This window comes from Ranitomeya variabilis, chromosome 4 (genome assembly GCF_051348905.1).
Source record: "Ranitomeya variabilis isolate aRanVar5 chromosome 4, aRanVar5.hap1, whole genome shotgun sequence".
NCBI classification, from domain to species: Eukaryota; Metazoa; Chordata; class Amphibia; order Anura; family Dendrobatidae; genus Ranitomeya; species Ranitomeya variabilis.
In genome coordinates, this window is record NC_135235.1 from 481,450,567 (window position 1) to 481,467,503 (window position 16,937).

At 44.0% G+C, this 16,937-nt stretch overlaps 1 protein-coding gene across 1 annotated transcript in view; it reads left to right on the forward strand.

Moving 5' to 3' along the window:
• The window catches only part of ACSS2 (acyl-CoA synthetase short chain family member 2), a 141,604-nt gene that overhangs the window by 38,939 nt on the left and 85,728 nt on the right, over positions 1–16,937 (forward strand). The window contains exon 2 of the mRNA XM_077251866.1: positions 4,466–4,661. Coding sequence (XP_077107981.1) covers positions 4,466–4,661 — 196 coding nt within the window. The remainder of the gene's footprint in view (positions 1–4,465; positions 4,662–16,937) is intronic.

The window sequence follows — 16,937 nt, forward strand, 5'->3', positions numbered from 1 at the left end:
CAGATCGGATGTGGAATATGTTACCCACAGCCTCTTATTCATTATTATACTATACCTGCATGTTTCTCTATTTTTGCATGGAGCCACACAGATTTCTTTTCTCATAAATGCGTATATACAGTAGTGCTTGAAAGTTTTTGAACCCATCATATTTTGGCATACATGATTAAAACTGCATCACATTTTCACACAAGTCCTGAAAGTAAACCAAATAAAGGTACCGTCACACTAAGCGACGCTGCAGCGATATAGACAACGATGCCGATCGCTGCAGCGTCGCTGTTTCGTCGCTGTGTGGTCGCTGGAGAGCTGTCACACAGACAGCTCTCCAGCGACCAACGATGCCGAAGTCCCCTGGTAACCAGGGTAAACATCGGGTTACTAAGCGCAGGGCCGCGCTTAGTAACCCGATGTTTACCCTGGTTACCATTGTAAATGTAAAAAAAAAAAAAAAGTACATATTCACCTTCTGATGTCTGTCCCCCGGCGTCCGCTTCCCTGCACTGTGTAAGCGCCGGCCCTAACAGCAGAGCGGTGACGTCACCGCTGTGCTTTACGGCCGGCCGGCGCTCACAGTCAGTGCGGGAAGCTGACGGCGAGGGGACAGACACCGAAATGTAAGTATGTACTGTTTTTTTTTTTTTACATTTACAATGGTAACCAGGGTAAACATCGGGTTACTAAGCGCGGCCCTGCGCTTAGTAACCCGATGTTTACCTTGGTTACCAGTGAAGACATCGCTGAATCCGTGTCACACACACCGATTTAGCGATGTCTGCGGGAGATCCAGCGACTAAATAAGGTGCTGGCCTTCTAGCTCCGACCAACGATATCACAGCAGGATCCTGATCGCTGCTGCGTGTCAAACAACGATATCGCTATCCAGGACGCTGCAACGTCACAGATCGCTAGCGATATCGTTGTTAAGTCGCTCAGTGTGAAGGTACCTTAAGGCAAATGAGTAAAAAAAAAAAAACAAAAAAAGTTTATTGATGAAAATGAATGCAATGTCACATGTCAGTGAATTACCAAAATATGTGGACCTTTGCCTTCAGTGTCTGGTATCCCCCCCCCCCCCCTCCCCATGTGCAGCGTTAACTGCATGTACGGTAAATGTTTCCAGTAACTTTTCATTAGGACTGCACCTTATTTTAGAGAATTATTATCCTATTCCTCCTGAAATACAGCTTAAACTTTATATTGGTGTGTTTTCTCCCATAAGCTGCTCGCTTCAGGTCCTTTTCCCAGCATTATCATCAGGACTTTGCTTGGCTATTCCAGAATTTTATCCTTATCCTTTTTTTTTTTTTAGCCATTCTTTTTTTAGAACAATTTGTTCTGAGTCGTTGTGGTGTTCCACGGTCTCTTAGGTCCGGCGTGGTGCTGCGGACTTCTTTTCTCAGCTCCGCCTACTTACGCATGCGTCCTGCATAACTATCTTTAACATTGGGTACAAAGGGACATGCGTTGTATGCGGATGCATCCATGTGCGTCGTTTTGACGTCAAAACGACCCACATGGACGTATCCGCATACAACGCATGTCCCTTTGTACCCAATGTTAAAGATAGGTACGCAGGACGCATGCGGAAGTAGGTGGAGCTTAAGGAAAAGTCCGCAGCAGCAAGCTGCAGACTCCAATGCTAATGTGAACTTATGAACTTAATAATAATAATAATTAATAATAATTATTATTATTTTATTTATATAGCGCCAACATATTCCGCACCGCTTTACAAATTATAGAGGGGACTTGTACAGACAATAGACATTACAGCATAACAGGAATCACAGTTCAAAATAGATACCAGGAGGAATGAGGGCCCTGCTCGCAAGCTTACAAACTATGAGGAAAAGGGGAGACACAAAAGGTGGATGGTAACAATTGCTTTAGTTATTCGGACCAGCCATAGTGTAAGGCTCGGGTGTTCATGTAAAGCTGCATGAACCAGTTAACAGCCTAAGTATGTAGCAGTACAGACACAGAGTGCTAGTAACTGCATAAAGTGTATGAGAACATGATGCAAGGAACCTGACTGTTTTTTTAATAGGCCACACAGGGATAGTTAGGTTAATGCGTTGAGGGGGTAGGCCAATCTGAACAAATGCATTTTTAGGGCACGCTTAAAACTGTGGGGATTGGAGATTAATCGTATTAACCTAGGTAGTGCATTCCAAAGAATCGGCGCAGCACGTGTAAAGTCTTGGAGACGGGAGTGGGAGGTTCTGGTTATAGAGGATGCTAACCTGAGGTCATTAGTGGAGCGGAGGGCACGGGTAGGGTGGTAGACTGAGACCAGAGAGGAGATGTAGGGTGGTGCTGAGCCATGGAGTGCTTTGTGGATGAGGGTAGTAGTTTTGTACTGGATTCTGGAGTGGATGGGTAGCCAGTGTAATGACTGGCACAAGGTAGAGGCATCGGTGTAACGGTTGGTGAGGAATATGATACTGGCTGCAGCATTCAGGACAGATTGGAGCGGGGAGAGTTTGGTAAGAGGGAGGCCGATTAGTAGAGAGTTACAATAGTCCAGATGAGAATGAATAAGTGAAACAGTAAGAGTTTTTGCAGAGTCGAAAGTAAGAAAAGGGCGAATTCTAGAAATATTTTTGAGATGCAGATAAGAAGAGCGAGCCAGTGATTGGATGTGGGAGGTGAATGAAAGCTCGAAATCAAGGATGACCCCAAGGCAGCGGGCATGTTGCTTTGGAGCAATGGTGGAACCGCACACGGAGATGGCAATGTCAGGCAAAGGTAGGCTAGTAGAGGGAGAGAACACGAGGAGTTCAGTTTTTGACAGGTTCAGTTTCAGATAGAGGGAGGACATGATGTTAGAGACAGCGGTAAGACAATCACTGGTGTTTTCTAAGAAGGTCAGCGTATAATTGGGTGTCGTCAGCATAGAGATGGTACTGGAAACCAAATCTACTGATTGTTTGTCCAATAGGGGCAGTATATAAAGAGAAGAGGAGGGGGCCTAGGACTGATCCTTGAGGAACCCCAACAGTAAGGGGAAGGTGAAAGGAGGAGGAACCAGCAAAACATACAGTGAAGGATCGGTCAGAGAGATAGGAGGAGAACCAGGAGAGAACGGTGTCCTTGAGGCCGATGGAGCGGAGCATAGTTAGGAGGAGCTGATGATCCACAGTGTCGAATGCTGCGGAGAGATCCAAGAGAATTAGCATGGATTAGTGACCATTAGATTTAGCTGTTAGTAGGTCATTAGAGACTTTAGTGAGGGCAGTTTCAGTAGAGTGTAAAGAGCGGAAGCCAGATTGAAGAGGGTCGAGAAGAGCGTTATCTGAGAGATAGCGGGTAAGACGGGAGTGGACCAGGAGTTCGAGGAGTTTAGAGATGAAGGGAAGATTAGAGACAGGTCTATAATTAGTGGCACAGTTTTGAGCACACAACTTAGCCTTAGTTTAGGGCTTAGCTCATGGACTGATCAACAATTATCTTTAGACTTTTCTAGTAGAAATCAGAATTCACTGTTCCATCAATGATGGCAAGATGTCCTGGCCTAGGTGCAGCAAAACAATCCCAAACCATAATACCACTACTTTGTATCCCAGATTGAGGTTTTCATTCTGTAAAGCAATGGCTTGACTGGAGTAAGATTTGTAGCGAGACGCATGCCACTTTTCAGATGCACCTGATTCATTAAGAGTTGTGTGCCTCTTACTCGAGCATTCCCCACTTGATGATTTGGGACCATGTTTCCAATAGCCTTCAGGCTTTTTCAGGTGATTAGTAGTAAACTGGATATGGTCACCATTGCTCATTTTTGAAGAGCAGTGGCTTTTTCCTTGATGTCTCCTATGGTGCAGTTTTTGATCAATTTTATGCAGAAATATTGAAAATTCTAATATGGTTCACAAACTTTAAAGCACTACACAGTAGTTGTGCAGTTTGAGAAAATTAGAGTTGGACGTAAACTGTCTATATTAAAGCAGTGAGGTGCAAAGGGAATAGGCTGATCCATAACTGATCAGACTACACAATTTGCAGTCTGTAACTATGGAGACTCACAGTTCTGTAGCTGAGCTCTATTAATACATGATGAGGCTGGATTTACAAAATATTTTAAATTGTGAAGGTTCTTAAAGGGGCATTTTCATTCGGGACATTTATGGCATATCTATATATGCCATAAATGTCCGACTGATGCAGGTCCCACTTGGTGTGTGTGCGGCCACCTCTTCACTTCTGACAGTGAGTACCAGGACTTTGTTGTCTAGATGGTGATGGGATGCCCCTACCGTTTGGACATTTATGGCAGATTTTACCAAAATGTCAAAAAATGTCCAGGATAAAGAAGGCCCTTAGATTTCGTATTGCAACAATAGAAAATGCCTAGTTGCTTAAGTGTAAATGCCATATATAGAAATGATTGCGCTCAATTTTGCATCGCAAATATCTGTTGTTCTTTAACTTTTTTTCTTTTTTTTTTCTTTTTGTGCTTTTGCAGAGTTTTGGGGAGATATTGCTAATAATTTCTACTGGCGGGTGCCTCCTGTTCAGCCATTTTTTAAATACAACTTTGACGTTACTAAAGGGAAGATCTACATAGAATGCATGAAGGGAGCTGTCACCAATATATGTTACAACGTCCTTGACAGAAATATCCAAGACAAGAAGTTGGGAGATAAAGTGGCATTTTATTGGTAAGTAATATTCTTTGTGGCAGATGTGATATAAAGGTCTTTTTGCCATTACAAAATATTAATAACTTTTTTTAGATTCCGTTAGTGAATTGGTTTTTCAGTAAGACACCCTCTGTGCATATTACCTTATTTGCGGACTATAAAATGGGGAGGAAAATAGGGAAAAAATGTTTTAACAAAAATGTTGCATCTTAGTCTGTTTTTATGGTAGCTTACGGAGGGGGGGGTAGTGGCTGTGGTGGAGTGGGGTCTCAGGAGGTAGGGTCTCTGCTGCAGGAAGCTGACAGAGGCAGAAGTGGGGTGATGCTGCAGGATCCCTGGTAAGCTACATTCTGATTAGAAGACACACATCTGTTTCCCCCCCAAATTTGGGGGAGAGGAAGCATGTCTTGTAATCCAAAAAATAAGTTATGTCATGGAGGGAGACTATGGAGGAACTGACTGCCCATCTAAAACTTATTTGGCCGTTTTGTGTATGATGAGATTATGTATGAGATGTTTGGTCTGATGACAGAACTGAACCCCCTCTTTATTCATATGTCTTCCCCTGTAGAGTATATCTGTCATTACAAAGATTTACTTTTAATGAAGTCCTTTCACCAATTTGAGCATGTAAAACTAGATGCATCATTGAATGCTGGCTGCAGAGCTGAGATTTTTTTTTAATTTCTTTGCATTGCAGAGCGTTTACATTTAGTTATTTGTTATAGTTCAGTCTGAGCGTTACCAGATATTAATCTATGGTGGTGTGTACTACTCCAGCCTCCTCCCCCACCACCCCTCCATGAGGTTGATCAATCAGAGATTGCAGGGGAGAATAGAACACTACCTCCACTCCTCCATAATCTCTGGAGCTATTGTGTAGAGGTACAGCTGATCTGAGTTGTTGTTTTTTTTATACAGCAGCTTCATTATTACAAACCCTTTCATATCTCACATCAGTGCGGACAGGTTCCACCCTTCCATCACACTGACTGCCATGAAGTGAGATCTGGAAGTGTTTGTAATAATACGTAGGGGCGCACATTCAGCTGAAGTGTACTGCGACTCCGTGGCCCGCCGGGTCACTGCTCTGCCATATATGCCGCTAGCCACACATCGGCAACTGACGTTGGAGAGCCAGTCCCAGGCTGTGCATGGCATTGATGACATGTGCTGCTCATCGCTTGCATACAGAAGTCAGCTACCGGCTTCAGAAGAGGACACTGCACTTTGAGGGAGCGGAGAGAAGGTGAGTAGAATTATTTTATTTTTTTTCAATGCATTAAAGAAGAGCGGAAAACCTAGGGACATGTACACCAGGATGGGCTAAGATGGGGGACATATCTACCAGTATACACCGCAGGGAATTATATCCAGACCATGAAAATAATTACAGGTGTAGCAAAAATGGGAATTTTAAAACTTAACCTTTAATGGATATGTTAAAATTGACAAAAAAACAAACACAAAAGGAACACATGTTGCACACAGGTGCCCTCAACCAATTGACAGTGGGGAGTGTAATTCCAAAAATGTCTCAATTGCTGTTTACAGCACAAAAATAAGTCCAAAATAAGTGTAGGACTTAATACTTGGATACCCTTCTATTCTGAGATTAGTTTGTGAGGTGCTATCTCATGCCACCTTATTTTATAACTTTTCTTAAGGCTAGGTTCACATTGCGTTATGGCTGTACGTTAAACGGACTACGTTAACACCGCGGCATAACAGTCTATTCCAGCCAAAATTGTGCTACAGAATTCAGTTGGAGCACCTTCCCTTTCGAGCCCTGCTGTGTGCCCCAAACAGTAGCTTTCCGCCACATATAGAGTATCTGTATATAAAGTACTTTGCTTTGCCCTCAACATGGCAGACAAAGTACGCCTGCGCCAGAACCACGGCAAGAAGACAAGAAGAGGACGTCATTGTATGAAGATAGGAGGCGCTGGACCCGGATCGAGAAGTCCATCGGACCCGGACCACACCGGGACCGCCCCTGGGTGAGTATAATATAACCTTTATTTCTCATCTTTCAGGTTACATCGGGGGCTTATCTACAGCATTACAGAATGCTGTAGATAAGCCCCTGATGCCGGTGGCCGCAGCTCATATACGATTTTGGGGGTGACAGACTCCCTTTAACACCGTCTTTTTCATTCTGATGCAGCATCTGTCATTGACGCCAAACCCTAGGTTTAGTAATGAAAGTATTAACCGCACACCCTCATTACTAAACCAGTAAACAAAGAGTTATAGACACTCACTGTCACCAGCCTATGTAGGAGCGTTAACAGAATGAACCTACATAGGCTGTAACCAAACAGCAACTGGCAGAAATCGGCAGGCAAGAAAATTGTTGGCTCCCATGTAATTTTCATAACCAGCAGAGGGAAAACCAACATCTTAGGGCTGATGTTAATATACTTGGAAGTAGCCAATAGCCATAAAGGTTCCCTGGCTATTAATATCGACTATCATATATAGAAAACTTGACACACACTAGATGTTGAAGTCAAATTATTTAATGCAGTCCACGTAAAGTACGTAAAGAGTATACATACAGACGTTTTGGTCTTGGTGACCTTCTTCAGAGTGCCAACTGCTGTATTTGAAGGTTGTTGATAATATAAAGTGTTTCTTCTAATAGATAATCCAGTGGGGTTAGAGCTGGTATAACAAGAGGTGGATGCCGTGTCTCACGGAGTACTCACTCAGGACAATGATGGGATTCCTGCAGCAACCCCACCTGGCTATTTGCAGGAAGTCCAGGCTAGGCAACCCATCTCTTAACAACTCTAACCCCCCTCGTGTGTAGCGCTGAGCTGTGGTGAGAAAGTTCATCAGCTGATGAGCCTTGGTGATCGTGCTTATGACACTACTGCTGCGTGAGTTTTTTTATTTTGAATATGTATTTAATTATTTATTTTAAATACTATTTATTTTTAAAGTTTGAGCACAGGCACTGACTGACGAGAGACTAGTTCTCCCATCAGCAGCGCCTGCTATCACTTATCAGTGACAGCAGATGTAGCCTGCTGGGAGTAGTAGTCTCTCATCAGCTGTGACATCTTTGACCTGCGGTAAGCTTTTTACCGTGGGCCAAAGTCACAGCTGCGGGGTCACTCTGACTGCGTGACCCCATAGCACTCTGACTGACGGTAACTTTCCCGCTGATCAGAACTGCCACACCTGTTTCCGACGCTGTCACAAAGATGACAGCGTGGGAAGTGCCATAGGAAGTCTGTAAATAAAGCAGTAAATGCGCAAACATTTTTATACCTGCTTTTTTACTGTGGATTTGACACTCAATTGAAGTCAATGTGTGAAAAACAATAAAAATCCGCACAGTTAATTGACTTGCTTCAGAAAAAACGCACTGCAAATACTCAAAGGAAAATTACTTATCATGTGCACAGCACTTCAGAATTGAATTGAATTAGCGGGCATAAAGATTCCCTAGTATTTTTGGTCCGTTTCCGCTCTGAAAAACTGCAGCAAAAACGCAACGTGTGCACACAGCCTTAAAGTGACATTGGTCAGCATTGTAAAATTTGGACTGGGCAAGAAGGTGAAAACAGGCTGCGGGGTGAAGTCGTTAAACACTTTATAGGTTCCGAACCATAAAGTTGTTAAATGAAGTAACATAAGATGGAATATGTGTACAGCAACGTAATTTTCATATTGCTGTTCGCTATGTCCATTTTTGTGGTGCTGTTTTAGGCAGAATCTGTCAAGATATACATATCCTTACACATGAAAGCTTGTAAGTCCTTGACATTGGTCTCAGTGCCTTCCTTCACTAATGCTATCCTTTGCATTGTCAAAAAAGGCGGATTTAAATCCTGTTATTTACCGCAGTTTTACACAATAAATCATGGAAAATAATCTAAGCAGCAGCATCTTAAAGGCATTTATAGGCCCTGTAGCTCCTGGATGGAATTTGATTATCAGGTCCTGTATATCAGTTATCCTAATAGGATGTCCTGTTTTGTCAATCTATCATTTTATCAAATTCCATTAGACGCTGTGACACTGAGCTGATTTAATCAGTATGGTCTGAAAGCACCTAGATGTAATGGCTCTTTGGAGATACATGTTCTACAGAGCTCTGGAATATATAATTTTAAATTGTATATTAGGAAAGATTGGCGGCATTTTAATGAACTTGGGAAGCCAATATTGGTCTCAAATTCGGTAATAGGCATTGAAAATGACTAATTGGGTTAATTTCTTCTCAACTTTTGTTTCAGATGTTGGAAAGATGTTTTCTCGTATGTAACAGACCAAGCTAATAAGGTACAATCCTTGTGGGTACATCACTGCAAAATGAAGTTTCTGAAGTCACATGGTGTGAAATTCCCTGATTTGGATACTATGGTTTTGTGGACCATTGTGTACATTATGGGATGGTGCTAGAAAAGTACAAAACACTGATTTAGAACGATAGGGAATAGTGATGGGCAAGCACTAAAATGCTCGGGTCGAGCAAATTGGAATGCTCGGGTGCGCGAACCGAGCAACGAGCCCAATGTAAGTCTATGGGAAACGCAAGCATTTTTCCGGTGGACCCCCCCGGCGGTCTGCAGAGAGACTAGAAATTGTGGAAATCGATGGGAACAGTGCTCAAATGACATGGGAAGACCCCTGGAAGCATTTCTGACTCCCTGGTCACTGCTGTGAACAATATTGTCAGTCTTACACCGCTTTTACAGACTCGCAATAAAACATACAAAAACAAAATGGATTTTCCTGGGAAATATGTTAAGGAAAATCCTTTCCAGGGTAATGACTTGTATATAAGGCAAAATAAATAACCAAAAATGCTCCTCCACACCTTGGGCTATGGTCACACATAGTGTTTTTGATGCGTTTTTGAACTTTAGCTTTGCTTTCAACAAAGACAAAAGCATTCACTAGGAAATGTAATTTTAACATTTTACAACCTTATCTGGCCATGTGGTGTGTGACACATCATCAGACACATTCTGTTTCATTTATGAAGGAGGACCTCTGAAAGTCACAAAGCCTATTTTTATAGGTCCAGCAGTTGGCCCTCACTATTCTTAGAGAGCTATCAGCCGGCTATGCTTTGTTTCCATTATTAAACAGTGGGTCTCCTATACTGTTATTGCGTATGCAGTGAGTGGCTGCCAAAAATTTGGACACACCCCAATGCCCCTTTGAAGAGACGTAGAGGAGGGCCTTATAGAAAAAATGTTCCCATTATTAGGAAGTGGGTCTCCCATAGTGTTTGCCTATGCAGTGAAGCAACGGCTGCCAAAAATTTGGAGGCACTCCAATGCCCATTGGAAGAGACATGGAAGAGGGCCTCATAAAAAAAAAAAAATAAATAAAAAATGTTCCCATTAGAAAGGAGTGGGTCTCCTATACGTGTAATGCCCATGCACTAAGTGTATGGGCTGACAAACATTTACCCCTAGGGAATATACATGAACATATTGTCTAACAATTTTTTTAAACGGGCATCATAAACACCCTTTAAAAAAATGATGTGGGTGTTGCTTCATGGGACCACTGTCACCCTAGTGATATGGTGGTGGAGGATGAGGAGAAGGAGGAGGATAATAGCAAATAGCCAAAATCAGGAAGCGTATACCCATGTGTAGGTGTGAAGAGGTGCATGGGAATAGACCTCTCAAAAAAAGACACTGGATTTGAGTTTGTTACACTGCTAACATTTGGTGGTTTTGAGAATTCTGGCCCAATTCAGCCCTTGTTCATTTTAAGAGTCAGCCTGTCAGCATTTTCAGTTGACAGGCGGATGTGCTTATCAGTTTTATAATTCCACTAGCGGCACTAAAAACCCGCTCTGATAAAATGCTGGCCGCAGGCCAGGACCTCCCAAGACGTGGAGAGCCAGTTCATGCCACATGTCCAGCTTGGATACCTAATAATTAAGGCACAAAGGAATCACAGAGGACGTTGGTATGGTCAGCAAGGTACTCCCTGAGCATCTTCCCAAACTTTGCACTCCTTGTGAGAGTACCCTGTGCCTCACGACCTGTGCAATGGGGAGTGTCTGAGAAAACTCTCCCAGAACTTTGCCAGTGTTCCCCTTCCTCTGCTGGATTGGAGTTGTCTTTCTCACCTGTACTCCTTGGTTGTCCAATGAACGGTGACCTCTGCTGCCGCCAAAGTTTTCAGATGGGAATTTTTTTTAATAATTCCGCAACAAGGGCCTTCTGGTACTGCCCCATTTTAGTAGACCTGTCCGCCTCGGGAATAAGAGATAGAAAGTTCTCCTTGTAGCGTGGGTCTAGAAGTGTCACCAACCAGTAATGACTGTCACCTAAAATTTTGCGAACACGAGGGTCACTGGAAAGGCAGCGTAACAGAAACTAAGCCATGCGTGCCAGACTGCTAACAGGCAAGACTTCCGTGTCCTCACCAAAGAGGACAACTGACCATGCTCTCCTCCTCCTTATTCCTCATTGTCACCCAATCCACAATGGGATGAGATGAGGCTGGGCTGTGTGTAATCACCCTGTTTGGTTCCTTGCTCCATCTCCTCATGCTCCGCCTGCAATGCATCCTCTTTGATTGTGAGCAGAGAGCGTTTCAGAACACAGAGAAGCGGGATGGTGATGCTAATTATGGCGTCATTGCCGCACACCATCTTGGTGGAGTCGTCAAAGTTTTGAAGGATGGTACATTTCTCTGACATCCATGTCCACTCCGGAGGTCTTATGTGTAGAGTCTGAACTGAATAACGATGGGCTTGTTGATGCTGGTTGTCAACAACTGTCCTCTTCTGTCACAAATCCTTTCCAAAATCTGCAGTATAGAGTTCCAACGCGGACATCACATACCAGTCAGTGAGGCTGAAGCTGCAAATGCTGCAGAAGCACAGCAAGGGCGGCTGAAGCTGTAGCTGACTTGCTAATATGGGCACACAGGCGGCATACTTTCACAAACAGATCCGGCAGTTCCAGGTAGGTTTTGAGAAACTGCTGAACCACAAGGTTAAGCACATGGGCCAGGCATGGTACATGTGAGCTCGCCTCAGAGCCACCATCAGGTTCCGGCCATTGTCACACACGACCATGCCTGGCTTGTAGGTTCAGCGGTGTCAGATACAGATCTGCTTGCTCTTTCAGAGCTGTCCACAACTCTTCAGCATTATGCGGTTTGTCACCTACGCATATAATAGCTTCAGCACAGCCTGTTGCTGCTTGACTGAGGCAGTGCTACAGTGCTTCCAGCGTGTGACTGATGTGGTCATTTCAGAGATGGAGGCTGAAGAGGAGGAGTAGGATGAGGTGCAGGAGCTGTAGACTGTGGTGGCAACCCTGTTTGACCTAGGGCCCGCAATCCTCGGCATTGGGAGGACGTGTTCCATCCCAAGGTCCGACTAGGTCCCGGCTTCCACTATGTTAACCCAGTGTGCCGTCAGCGAGACGTACCATCCCTGCCCACAAACACTTGTCCACGTATCCATGGTTAGGTGGACTTTATCAGTAACTGCCTTGTTGAGGGCACGGCTAGTGTGGGACATGTGCTTGTATAATGCGGGAACGGCACATTGGGAGAAATAGTGGCGGCTATGGACCGAGTACCGAGGGACGTCCGCCGCCATCAGGTTGAGGAAAGCTTCTGTCTCCACGAGCCTAAAAGGAAACATTTAGAGCCCAAGCAGTCGTGAAATGTGTGAATTTAGTAGTGTGGCCTGTGGGGCATTGGCTGCATATTTGCACTTGCGTTCCAAGGGCTGGGGTATGGACAACTGAACGCTGCGCTGGGGCAAGGACGTGGCGTGCTTGCTGATGGTGCTAGGTTGAATGTGTGCAACGACAGGTGCAGGGCAGGAGGCATCTTCGCATGCACCATGAACAAGGGATTCGCTTGCACACACAACAACGGAAGAAGCAGTGTCGCCCGCAGACACTGTTCCTGAACCCTGTTGTTCGGCTCACAAAGTCGGGTGCTTTGCTGCCTTGTGCATGATCATGCTGGTGGTGGTCAGGCTGGCAATTTTGCTACCCCTGCTGATGCTGGCCTGGCAGGTGGTGCAAATGGCCTTTTTGTGGTTATCGGCAGAGTCTTTAAAAAAACAACCAGACTCGGGAAGACCTAACAGTTGTACTGGCAACTTCCGTCGTGTTGGTGTTGCGGGGAACATTTGACTGCCTTCTGTCTGTGGCCACCACACTGCTTCTTCCTGCCCGTTGGGGTGCTACGCCTCCCTCCCCCTGTGTGCTGCTGTCATCGCTCTACATATTTTCCTGCCAGGTTGGGTCCGTTACTATATTATCCACCACCTCGTCGTCCACATCCACACCCTGGTTGTCCTCCTGACTTTCTGGAAATTGTCTTATCGTCCACCTCTTGTGACACTTTCCCACCGTCCCCTTCGTGTGACTGTGGCTGCTCAGATATTTGGGCATCGCTACATGCAATCTCCTCTTGCCCCTCTTCAAGTGGACCTGGCGAGAGTCCCAAATCTATAAATGCAAAAGTGAACAGCTCTTCGGAGTGTCCAAGTGTGGGATCAGTTGTCTCTGGGCAGTCTGCAGTCCAGACTCACGGCTACTGAGACTTGACCGTGTGGAAGGTGGCAAAGTGACTGGAAGCATTATCCGTTATCCAATCAACAACCTTTTGACCGTGCTTTAGGTTCAATAGTGGTGTGCTGCGGTCCCCTATTAATTCATACAGGAAGGTCGGGCGAGAAGATGTGGGTGTTTGTTGTGGCACAATTTCAGCTTGGCCTCGGCCTTTGCATGCACCATCACCATTACGTCCAGTTCCCTGTGCCTTGCCACGCTCCTTGACCATTTTAAATGGAGGACGGTATTTTCCACGTTCACTACAAATGGCTGAATTTGGAGCGAACTTACATGTGATCCGTGTGACGGACAAACCACAGTTTTAAATATTTGGGCTGTAGGTAACTATTTTTACCAGCAAACTGTTTCAATAACTTTGCTAACACACAGCAACAAAATTTAAAGGGAGGCCAGAAATGGCAGAATTTGGAGTGCACTTTTTATCTTTGAACCGTGTGTGACGGACAAACCACAGTTTTATATAGCTGGCCTGTAAAAAAAAAAAATTATTCCTAGCCCCAGGTATCGGGCCATGTCGAGAAATATCTGTAATAGCAGCAGCAAACGGAACTGGAATGGACCCTCTCGCACTATACAGACTATGCACTGTAGTCTGCCACATACACTGCCTGCCTGCCTAGCACTGATATCTATGCAGTTTTTAGTCCTCAGAAAGACTGTTAGTTGAGATGCATATGTGTATAATATATGGTATACCCACACTATGTAAGAACCAATCAAATCTCTCCCTACACTGCCTGATTCAGGAGTAGACTGTGACGAGCATGGCAGCGCCAGGTCTGATATAGACCAGATGACGCTGTAATGCCACAACCAACATGGCTGCGGCATTACAGTGTGTGGCAGACAATCCCTGCATGTTCATTGGCTCTCTAAAGAGCACCAAACGTGCAGGGTGGAGACCCGAGCTCCCGCCGAGCAACCCCTGATATACTCGGTGAGCTCCAAGCATCTCAAGCAGTGAGATGCTCGGGCAAGTAACGAGTAGTAGCGAATCATTAATAGGGAACTGTTAATAAGGCAGCGTACAGTAAAATAACAAAAAAAAATTTTGTTGTTTTTGCTCATGGTATAGCATGGAGTCTAGCATTCAAACATGTAGCCCAGGGCTGCATTATTTACATTTCAAAACTTGTGACATGTAACAGGCTGGAAGTTGAGTACGATAGACATGAGATAAGACCCCCACCAGTTTTATGTAATGAAAGGGACTTGGTGTCTTTCAGATCTGATCATTTTTTCCTGCTAACTGTGGGAGAAGTGAGGCTACCAATGAAGTGTCTTTTTTGAACATTCACCGCTCTGGTCACCTCTTTGCCTATGAAACTAGTGATCGATGGGGTCCCACTTATCCAAAATTGTCATGTCCAAAATGTTTTTGAACTAATCATGACCCTTTTAAGTATGTGAAGTTTATTGTTCCTGCTGTCTTTGTCTAATATTCAGCAGAGTGCATTGATGTACATCATTTTCGGGCATAAACGCCTACTGGAGGCGGCACCTCAGACACAGTCAAAAATGCTATGTGAAAGCACCCTAGCAGTGTTGTAAATTAAATTTGATGTTTTTCCAAGTTATAGAATTTTATTTTAGCTTGCTATGGCATGATTAGCTTATTTCTGGGGACTTTCTCTTTTCTGTGCACTAAATTTGTTGCCGATTTGTTACTGGATTTCTGCAAACTTTATTCAGGTGAATGATATGAAAAATCCGTTGTGTGAAAATATTTACTGTGGTAGGAATACAGCTTTAAATCTTTTATAGGCTTGTGAATTAATATGTCTGCCATTAAAGCTCCCCCAAGGATTTGCCATTTAGTTTCCCTAAAGGGAAGGTAAGTTCATAACCAATAGGGTTATGAAACAGCATCACCTCAAAAAAAAAAAATGTTTTAATGTTTTTTTAATATATACATATATATATGTGTGTGTATATATACATATATATATGTGTGTGTATATATATATATATATATATATATATATATATATATATATATATATATATATATATATATATATAATTTATTTTTTTTTTTTTTTTATGTACATTGTGTTTTATGTGTTAGTGAATTAGCAGCCATTGTTTAATGTTACTGTGGTATACAGGGGTGCACGGCCGGTTTTAGACAAAGTTGGATCCTGGGCAAAAGTTTAAAATGGGGCCCCAAATGCCAACATTTACTACATCACACAGAAACATTTTGTTGCATTTACATGCACTGAGCTCAGGCCGCTGAACGAGTGCGATCGACTGTACTGAAGTCGTTCGATGCTTCTTTCCTGGCCTCTTTACACCGGAGGAAGAATGATGGGCGCAGAATGGTCACTAGTAGATCAATGTGTCACCATACAGTATGATATCAGCAGTATGTCTGCAGGTTACATCGGATGATGTGCTGCTGAGAACAATTATTTTTGTTCCGGCATAAACAATCCAATCGATTAAATAGGCAGCATTTTGTTTTAGTATAATACACCTCATAGTCCTCCACATAGTATAATGTGCACCACAGTCCCCCGTATTGTATAATCAATATAGTGCTCAATAGAGTATAATGCAGCGCCCCCTCAAAATGCGCGCGCACACACACACACACACACACACACACACACACACACACACACACACACACACACACACACACACACACACACACACACTCCATCAGTATTACACACAATGCTTACCTTTCCTCGTTTCCCTGCTACTCTGGCTAATGCATTGCATCTCATCAGCTCCACTGCTGGCATAGCATGGCGCATGATGAAGTGACGTCATCACACGTCCACTTCATCAGAAGCAGCGGGGGAATAATGAGAGAGAGAGCGTCATCTGACATTTTCTCCTCAGTCATTGCTTCCAACTGTATCGGCTTCCATGACACCGATTAGTTTAATGATGGCGGCACGATGCTGGGCCCCCTAGCGGCCACGTGGTATGCCAATGTTAGCTCACACCACAGCTGGGGACCCTAGGCAGCGGCCTAGTCAGCCTGCCACTAACTCTGGCCCTGCAGGGGTGCTATATGTACATTACAATGTCAACCTATAAAAAGATGATAATATACAGAACAATGGATTGTTAACTTTGTTTGTGACTGTATTTTACGGGATTAAGTCCTGGAATTCCCAGGCCCACGGCAGCATTGCACACCAGAAAGTTCAGTCTAAAGCAGAGATTTATTTAAACTTGGCTCAACCAGCATAATGCCCAATGAGTCAATAACAGTGATCATCACTCCTGCAGACTGATAACATATTCCTCCCATGCCTGTAAGCACTATGTGAGCTGATCACGTCGTTCTGAACTGAAATTGATATATACGTATGTCAGCTGCAGGGTGTACTTGCCATACGCACATGTACGTCATCCTGCTGAAAAGGGCACAGTAACTGATCCCCTGGCACTGTAATGTGAATTCCGATTTCTGCTGTTTATCTGCTTAAATGACATGGTCTATAGTGATTGCTACATGTAAATGATTAAACGTGTAAGATGAGGGGGCTTCTCCTTTGCATAACCCCACCCCCAACACTGAAAGCTGTGTACAGTTTGCATAGTCTGAAAGCTCAATTAGTGTTGTAGGCGAAGTTATAAAAAGTTCAGTATTCGGAGAGTTGGTAGATCTGCAGCACATAAAACTGATTTTTTTTCAAAACTGCAGCAAGCAGCCCATTAACCCCTTCCCGACCCATGACGCCAC